General features: G+C 36.3%; 1 protein-coding gene across 1 annotated transcript; it reads left to right on the top strand.

Moving 5' to 3' along the window:
• Positions 1 to 3034, top strand: LOC100779694 (FRIGIDA-like protein 4a). Its single transcript, XM_003536485.5, has 3 exons — positions 1 to 1190; positions 1286 to 1461; positions 2178 to 3034. Exons 1-3 carry the CDS (start codon positions 284 to 286, stop codon positions 2685 to 2687), a joined length of 1593 nt encoding a protein of 530 aa, XP_003536533.1. The 5' UTR covers positions 1 to 283; the 3' UTR covers positions 2688 to 3034.
• Positions 3035 to 9370: the final 6336 nt, after the last annotated feature.

The following is a 9370-nucleotide window of genomic DNA, read 5'->3' as shown; positions in this document are numbered from 1 at the left end:
AGTTGGTTGCAAGTAGGCTGGTTCGTTCTAAGTACAATCTTATCTTGTTGGTAACGCACTCCCGGCGCATTCTAGCATCGCCCCTCAACCACCTTTTTCAGACCGCCAAGACACGTGTCTCCACCTGACCCATCCACGTCATCACTCCCTCTTTCCCTGAGTCTCGATTTCATTTTACCTCCACCACCTTTACTCTCTCTCACATTGACTGAAGCCAGCGAGTGAGCGAGCGAGCGAGGTAGGGTTTTCGTTGTTCCCCCGTCTTTGAATTCAGTTCGCGACGATGGGGTCCATCCCCGATCCAGGCGAGTTGAGCGAGTTGACTCAGCCGAGCTTCGACGAGTTCCAGCGCCAAACTTCCCTCATGACCAGCTGCACCCTCCTCTGGAAGGAGCTCTCCGACCACTTCTCCTCCCTCGAGCAAGACCTCAACCACAAATCCGAAGCCCTCAAACGCAAGATTCGCACCCTCGACAACACTACTTCCGACTCCCTCCGCCTCCTCGATCGCCGCGAAACCTCCCTCGACGCCACGCTCCAGATCGCCCTCCGCACGCTCGACACGCGCCGCACCGCTGCCCTCTCCGCCCTCCTCACCGACGCCGACGACATCATCAACAGCTCCCCCGACGGTGAGGTCGACGACACCACCGGCCTCATCCTCAAACTCAAGTCCTTCTGCCTCCGCATGGACGCATTCGGGTTCTTCGCCTTCGTCAGCGCCAAGAAGAAGGAGCTCGACGGCCTACGCGCCGAGATGCCTGTGGCTCTGGCGGAGTGCGTTGATCCGGCGAAATTCGTGCTGGAGGCGATCTCCGAGGTGTTTCCGGTCGACAAGAGAGGGGACAAGGCCGGCCACGACTTGGGCTGGGCCTGCGTCCTTGTCCTGGAGTCGCTGATTCCGGTCGTGGTCGACCCCGTCATCGGAAAATCGAGGCTGTTGGTGACTCCTATTGTGAAGGAGCAGGCCACGGAGATCGCAGAGACTTGGAAGACCAGCCTCGAGGAGCGCGGTGGCGTGGAAAACGTGAAGACCCCTGACGTCCACACTTTCTTGCAGCACGTCGTTACCTTCGGGATTGTCAAGAACGAGGACTCCGATTTGTACCGGAAGCTTGTTATTGCTTCCGCTTGGAGGAAACAGATGCCGAAGCTCGCGCTTTCGCTTGGTCTCGCTCAGCAAATGCCTGGTATAGTCAATAGTGATAATTAATTAATTTCAATTCTCTGAATATTGATTCTGTGCTTCAGCTGAAAATGTTGTGTTTGTGTGAATTGTTTATAGATATGATTGAAGAGTTGATCAGCAAAGGGCAGCAGCTTGATGCGGTTCACTTTACATATGAAGTGGGTCTTGTGGAAAAGTTCCCTCCTGTTCCCTTGTTGAAGTCTTTTCTCAAGGATGCTAAGAAAGTTGCGGCTTCTATTTTGGAAGATCCTAACAATGCAGGCCGAGCTGCGGTACTTTTTACTCTTGTTTTTATTAATATCTATATCTATGATTTTCTGTGTTTTTTTTTTTTGTTCTTGAATGGATGAAGTTTTTCATAAGCACTTATAATAGAAGGAAATAAGAAAAAAAAATTAAGGGAAAATCAATTGAGCTTATCTCAATTTAAGATCAACTTATACATCTCAACTTAACCGCTATTATAAAAGTTAAAATTTTAGTTTATGGAGAAGTTGAATTCATTTTACCTTTTATTTTCTTCTACAACTGAGAAGTTTATCGGAATAGTCTGTTACTGGTTCAATGTTGTGGAAGCTGAAATGTCTTTTCTTTTATGCTAGATGAGTGGTAGGTAGCACATCTGGTAACTTGTGAATGTGTAGTTGATACTAGTTACAAGTTTTCTATTTTTGGTTTATTTTGAATAGACAGAGGATGCAGCTTATTAGAATTTAATGTACCTAGGATTCTTTGTTTTAGATAGGGAAAGGCCGAAGTGAGTGGTGAGATCTTTCTGGGTGTTAGTGCTAGTAGTTGGTTAGAGTCTGATTTGATTTCTGATTCTTCTCATCTATTTTATGTTGCTTCTTTGATTAGTTGGAAGGAAAAAAAAGGGCTGGAAATGGTAAAAGCGCTCTATTTGTGTAGTATTTTCTTGAGTTAGTAGAAGGGGGCTTAATATATTAACGGATTTTTTTTTCTTTCTATGGTGAATGAATTTTGGCAGTACCTAGCTGCAAGGAAAGAGCAGTCTGCACTCAGGGCTGTGATTAAATGCATTGAAGAATACAAACTTGAGGATGAGTTCCCACCAGAGAATCTGAAGAAGCGACTTGACCAGTTGGAGAAGGTGAAGACGGTGAAGACCGAGAAAAGGAAACCGGTTGCTGTTCCTGCCAATAAGAGAACTCGAGCAAGCAACAGCAATGGAGGTCCAATGCCACCAGCCAAAGCTGGGCGTTTGACTAATGCATATGTATCATCTTTCCCTGCTGCTCCTACATTTGTCAGGTCTCCATCACACGGGCAATACCCAGCTGCTCTTCCACCTTACCCTTCCCCACCCCACATGTATGGCAGCAGAAGTCCCCCGACAAATCCTTATGCTGCTTATTCACCTGAGCCGGCACCGGCTATTGCAGGGTCTTACCCGGCAGCTCCCATGAACTATCCTCCTGCATATGGTGGCTATGGAAATGTTTTGGCTCCCACTTATCAGCAGGCTTACTACCGATAGAAATGACAACCCTTGAAGATGGTAACCACTGATATGACGACCTTGATCCAATTTACTTTCGCAATGTTGTTTGTAATCACTAACCGTTTAACGGTAGCAGTTGTGTGTGTTAATTATAACTACTGTCCCACTTCCTGCTCTGCATGGGGAGAAGTTGTATTTCTAATGTTGATCCCATAGTACTAGGTGATTGTGGAAAGTAACTAGGACGGCCAAGAAACATCAGAAACTCAACTACCACTGTTCGGTTTAGTTGTAGAAAGACTTACCGTGTTTACATTATATGCTTATCTTGGGATCGAACTGAAGGAAAACAAAAAAAGAAAGAGGTAATCTGTTTCTTGGCAGCTGTTGACTATGGTATAAAGACTACAAAGGAAATAATTTTTTCTGAGATAAATGTTTTTCTGCATTCACAATGCCGGACTATGGTATTTGTTAGTACTGCATTCAACCGTAGTATGTTGTTGCATTCCCTTTGTAGCTTTCTTCCAAAGAATAGTTTTAAATCTTGTTACAGTATATTTTTATGGTTTTACTAAAGGCATGAAGTATTGATGTTTTTCTTATGTTTTTAAAATGATAAACGTGTTTTTTATTTAATATATTTTAGTTTTTTTTACTGAAATTTAATGTATATTTTTATAAAATGTTAGGAAGATTAATAAAAGAATAATTACTTTTTTCTGAATCACTAAGGTTGTTTTACTGGTAGGAGGTTTGGGTAGTATGAGTTATGAACTCCAACACGAGTGACTATTGTACGTAAAAAACCAATCACTTTTTTCTTCCCCGAAGTACAAGAAGGATGGTGAGAGAAAATGTGAGTAAACTAGGTCGAGGGTGAAAGATGGGAAAATGTGGCATGTATTTGGTCTTGGTATAACAGTACTTTAATTCAGTTGGGGAGAAAAAATGAAGGAAACAAATGGCAATTATGTATCCCTGAATATTAGGAAAAAGTATTCTCGCTACTTAACAAACAGAGCTCAAAAACCCATAAAAAGAAGGGAGAAAGCATTCGGAACATAAGGTGGTTGTAAAGACTAAAGACCACTACGGAGGTAGGGAATCTTTGATGAGTACCCATAAAAGAAGGAAGAAAGCACTCGGGACATAGGGTTGTTGCGAAGACCACTATGGAGGCAGGGAATCTTTGATGGGTTGTTCTGCATTTGCAATACCAAACAGTGGTACTATTTGTTAGTTCAACATTCAACCGTAATATCTTGTTACATTCCTTTTGTGGCATTCTTCTAAAGAATAGTTCTAAACTAATCCTCTTTTTTTGCTAAATTTAGAAAGTATTAATGTTTTTCTTATGTTTTTGGCATAAATATTTTCATTTTTTTTATAAAATGTTAGGAAGATTATTGCGAAGATAATATTTGAATAATAGCATTAACTTCTCTTTTGCCCCAAAATACAAGATGGTGAGAGAAAAGAGTGCGACTAAATCAGGCCCGGGGTAGAAGTTGGGAGAATGTAAGTTGTGGAATTTATTCAGTCTGTGATATTATTTCTGTTTATGGAAAAAAAGTGAAGGAAAGAAACTGCAATTATGAATCCCTGAATATTAGGAAAAAAGTATTGACACTACTCAACAACCCATAAAAAGTAGGAAGAAAGCACACAGAAGATAGGTGGTTGTAAAGAAGACCACATGGAGGCAGGGAATCTTTTCTCACATGTTAAGCTAGCCTGGTACATAGTCGAGTTACAACTTGCAACTCAACTTTTCTTATCACTCTTAGGTTGGATTACTTCGATTTTACATTCGACATTTCCTTGAGGACATTCAGTTTTTACTCAAAGTCCTTCATGAAGATTACTTTTAAGGAAGTTGGATATCGGTATTCTGTACTAAATTCAATTCTAATTTTTCTGGCGGCCTTCATTTTTCACCCTTGTTAACTGATGTTAATCATCCTTCAAATGGATATAATATTGACTAGTAAGGGATGTGGCTGCATGCATGACATGTTCTTGAGTGTCATTTTCCTTGTATGTTGAGGGTGAAGAAATGATATTCGTGACAATATATCTATAAATCTGGGCATAGTTCCAAGGATATAATTCAGAATTCCGAAGAATGAAATCTTCTTCAAAGAAAAAGAAAAGACAAGAAGATGTTGAGGAGGCGAAAATAGACAAAAAAAAATTCCGAATGTGACTTCCAGAGACGATGATGAAGTCACAAGTAAAAGCAAAATATCTATCTGCTGTACGAAATCAATGACACTTCTTTTGTGAATAAGACGCAGACTTGGCAAGTTCCTACTTTTTACTTGCCTACGGCTCCTTATCATGAACCATTTTGCTTGCATTATTGCACATAGGGAAAATAGCAAGCTTGATGGGGCATTCCGTTTCTAAATATATGAAGTTTGGCCTAGCTTCTAGAGTTGTTGGTGTAGGGGCAATTTTGGCTCACTTCAAGACGTGATTTACACTCCAAGGAAAGAAGAAAAAATGGATCGTGGAAGCTTCAAAACCAAAAAGGAAATTCAGCCAAATTGAACTAGGGGCCTCCATTTTCATTTGGTGGTGGTCAATATGTGGTCGATAATTGGCTATTGAATGAAGGATATAAACCAATTAAGCACCTTCTCTGAGGTTCTAGCATTTTCATGGGGGACATCATGCATGGACTGTTTTCTCACATGAAAAAGCCTAGTTGCCTTTCTGGAGCAAGGCTAGCCCAGCTAAGATTTTAAACATTTGTCAACTGTGAACTTCACTTCAACCGCTTTGGATTTCAACCTTGTGTATTATATTTAAATTTAAGTAGCGTTCAGTAGTTGATTTTATTACATGAAATATTGAAATGACACTCACTAATCATTATCCATATTTTGTTAATTTTTTTTGCTACAGGTGACTTACCATTTAATTTTGATCAAAATTTGTTGTGCCTGTGCATCGGAAGCCTGTTAACGTTTTTGCTACTGGTGACTTACCATAGATGAAAAACCGCATGAAGGGAATGCAGATTAAAATTAAACAAAGACAACGCAGGTCACGTTAAAACAATTTTTTTAATCACCTTATTGGTGAAAAGTATTTAATTATTTGTTTTATCGATGATTAAATCACTTTTTTTATTATTCAAATCCAATACTTTGGTTGATAATTTCAATTGAATTAACAACTTATTATTATGAAAAACAAAACTGATTGGCTTGTTCAAGATAAATTTTTTTTCACAAGTATTTATAGAAGGAAAAAAAAAACAAAAACAAAAATAATTAAAAACTCTATATAAGTTATAATTAACTCATACATTTTTGTACCAAAAAAACTCATACATTTAACTTTTATAAAGTTATCATCTAACTTCACTAAAAGTTGTCGGTTAAAATTAATTTGTATAAAAGTGTTTTTAAACTACTTTTTAACTTAGAGAATAAACTCAACTTATTTTATTTTATTATTTTCTTTTCTTATTAATACTTCTATATGGAGAAGGTTATCTACTTATCTAATACCTAGATAATAATCATTGGCTGTTGCTAATAGCAATGAGTAGTTTATCCTTGTTTGGATAATCATAATGGCTTGTTGGTGGTGGGAATGCTTAGTGCTTTTGTTTGGGAAGAGTGAAGGGTGATTGGATTACACCCAAACCCAATTGAAGGGTTGTCATCTCTCGTGTCTTTTGTCTTTGGGGCTGTCTCTAAGATGGGGGTGAGGCGTGAGATGTACTGGTGTTGGAATAGATGTTGAGGTGTGTGGTGTACTGCTGTTAGAATGAAAGGTGCCTGTGCCCTACATTGTTGCATTGTCTTGAGTTAGGAACGAAAATAAAAATCAAATCGTACGGACGTAATTCCAACCCGACTTTCATTGGAAAAAATAAAAATATGTTTCTCTATTTCGGTAAAGGAAAAATATATATGTTTTGGTTGAGTAATTGAGTTTATTAATAAAATATTTTCGGAATTGTGAAAGTGGAGTGGAGTTAATTAAAGTTGTAACTCCAAACCACTCCTTTTTACATACAAATATATAAGAGTTGAAATTTTTACGTTCTTGTTTTGATAGGCATCCATTACTTATCTATATATCCTCCGGCATATATATAGTTAAATGGTTGTGTACGTATTTTTGTTTTATTGATGGTACCGGATGGAGTAGCATGCATAAGAGTATACAGTCTCTTTGGATATATCATGCATGCGAACGAAAGCCGAGAACAGAGACCGATGTAAAGAGCAAAACGTTGAGTATCCTTTCCAAAACCACGTCCAAGTTCATGAAATTGAGACAAAAGGCAACCAAAGAACACCAACACACGTCAATCTGCATGCCGTGCCGTGGCCAAATGTCCACGCATGTTAACAAGAGTTAGCTTTCTCTTGTATAACTATAAATACCCCTAATTAATCTCACTCCGTCTTTTCATCATATCATCCATCGAGAGAGCGAGTACGTAGCTAGCTACTATTATGAGAGTGCGGTTTCCTTTGTTGCTTGGAATTGTTTTTCTAGCATCAGTTTGCGTCTCATTACAGCTGAGAGAGGATGAGGACTGAGGAGAACCCTTTCTACTTGAGCAGCTCGATCTAACGACAAGTTCAGGAGCTTGCGTTCCCTGGGTCTGCACAAGATGTTGAGAAGCTATTAAAGAACCAAAGGGAATCCTACTTTTTGGATGCTCAGCCTCATCAAAAGGAGGAGGGGAGTAAGGGAAGAAAGGGTCATTTGTCTTCAAACTTTGGCACTCTCTACTGAATAACTACGTACTAAAATGTATGCTGTAAGAGCTCACAGTATATATATATATATATATATATATATATATATATATATATATGTTTTAAGAGCGTAGAATGTATCGGGTCATGTAACTACTATAATAACTTGAGCTCCACCTATCTTCTATCTACTACGAATAAATAAATCGAGCATTGATGCTTGTTTTTTGTGTCCTTCAAACCGTTCAATTGTCTGCTTAATTACTTTGATATATATGCATGGTTGGCACGTACCAATATGCTAAACTATCCGAATTATGACAAGTATAATAAATTAGATATATCAGAAACTGTTACTGTCTACCAGAAAAGCAATTAACTATGTTTTCAACTCTTTCAAACTGTTACCGTCCCACATAAACCGGACACTACCTTTTCTGTCGAAAACAGAAAAGTCACTTGTTGCACCGAATGGTTCTTCTGGTAATAACTTGTTTATATCTCTGATATGTATGAGTCAAAAAAAGAGATTAAGCACACTTTCACGTTCAAGTAAGATTCGATTCAGAATTATGAATGATGTTAAGTGAATATTCAAGTGCATAATGGTTGGGACTTATTTTCTTTATATACTAATCTTATTAGGCTTGCATGTCCTGATTACCAAGTAATACGCATCTTAATCTTGTTTAAGTGTTTTTGATTAGAGAATTATCTTTAAATAAGTTCCTTAACCATCGTTGTCCAATGTTACCCGGTTGTTGAAGGCCAAAACATGTTATACTGACTATGCGAACATATGATCCAAAGGATATTTGACTTCATAGGACATTTTACTTTGCACGTTAGGTGTCCTTATAGGCATCTTATCGTCCTGCTTGAGTACTTATCCGTTATACACACTAAATTTTTTTAACTCTAAATAATTCTCATGTAAAGCCCGGCCACCATATGTAATTAGTTCCTTATTTTAATATCTATTTTCACAAAATATATTTTAATAACTACATCAAAAAAATTAAGAATAGTTTTTATATATATATAATAATTTATTTATTTATTTAAGTAAAATATTGTAAATTATTTCAAATTTAAGCACATTATAAAATCATTACTTTTAAAAAAATTCATGAAATATATTTCAAAGTAACATTTTTTAAAAAAAAGTTAAAAATAAGTACTAATAAAATATTAAATGGTATTATTATAGTATTTATATATTTATAAAATATTTAAGATTAAAATGATATTAGATTATAACCATTTAATACATTTTTGTTTGAAAACTAGTTATTGGTAAGAAAAAATTAATAACATATTATTATTATAACATCTATAATAGTATTTAAGTTTTGAATAAAATTAAATTATAAAAAATTATATTGATGTATATATAATAATAATAATAATATATTTAATAATTTTATCTTTAATTATTAATTTAAAGCAAAAAATTATATAATACATAAAAATTTATTACTTAAATTAAAATTATAAAAATTAATATTTAATTATCAAAATTATATATAAATAGTATTAATGTAAGTAACTTAATTTTTCATTAAGTACAATTAGGATAATTAAATTCGTTTACATATTATTTCTACTACTGACAAAAAGAAAACATGACTACTATTGTAAAATTGTAATGTTGTTCAACGAATAAAATTACTTGAATGAGTCTCTCTTTTACTTATGTATACTAGATTTTAGATATGTGCAATGCACATATTTATTTATATTATATATTTTTAATATTAGTATTTTTTTTAAAGTGTGAATGTAAATAAAATTATTTTTTAAACATTTAGGGATATATTATATATAATTATAATAAAATTGTGGATGTTATTTGCTAAGCAATGTTTGTGATGGTGACCGTGGTGATACACGCTATTCACTACGGGGCTTGGGGAAAATTGCACCATAAGAGTTGTTGGACATACAGAAAATTCAAGACATCGGAAGAAAATTGGAATGATTCAT

This window comes from Glycine max, chromosome 10 (assembly GCF_000004515.6).
Source record: "Glycine max cultivar Williams 82 chromosome 10, Glycine_max_v4.0, whole genome shotgun sequence".
Taxonomy (NCBI): domain Eukaryota; kingdom Viridiplantae; phylum Streptophyta; class Magnoliopsida; order Fabales; family Fabaceae; genus Glycine; species Glycine max.
Note: the sequence above shows the minus strand (reverse complement) of the source record. Positions and strands in the feature narration are given on the sequence as shown.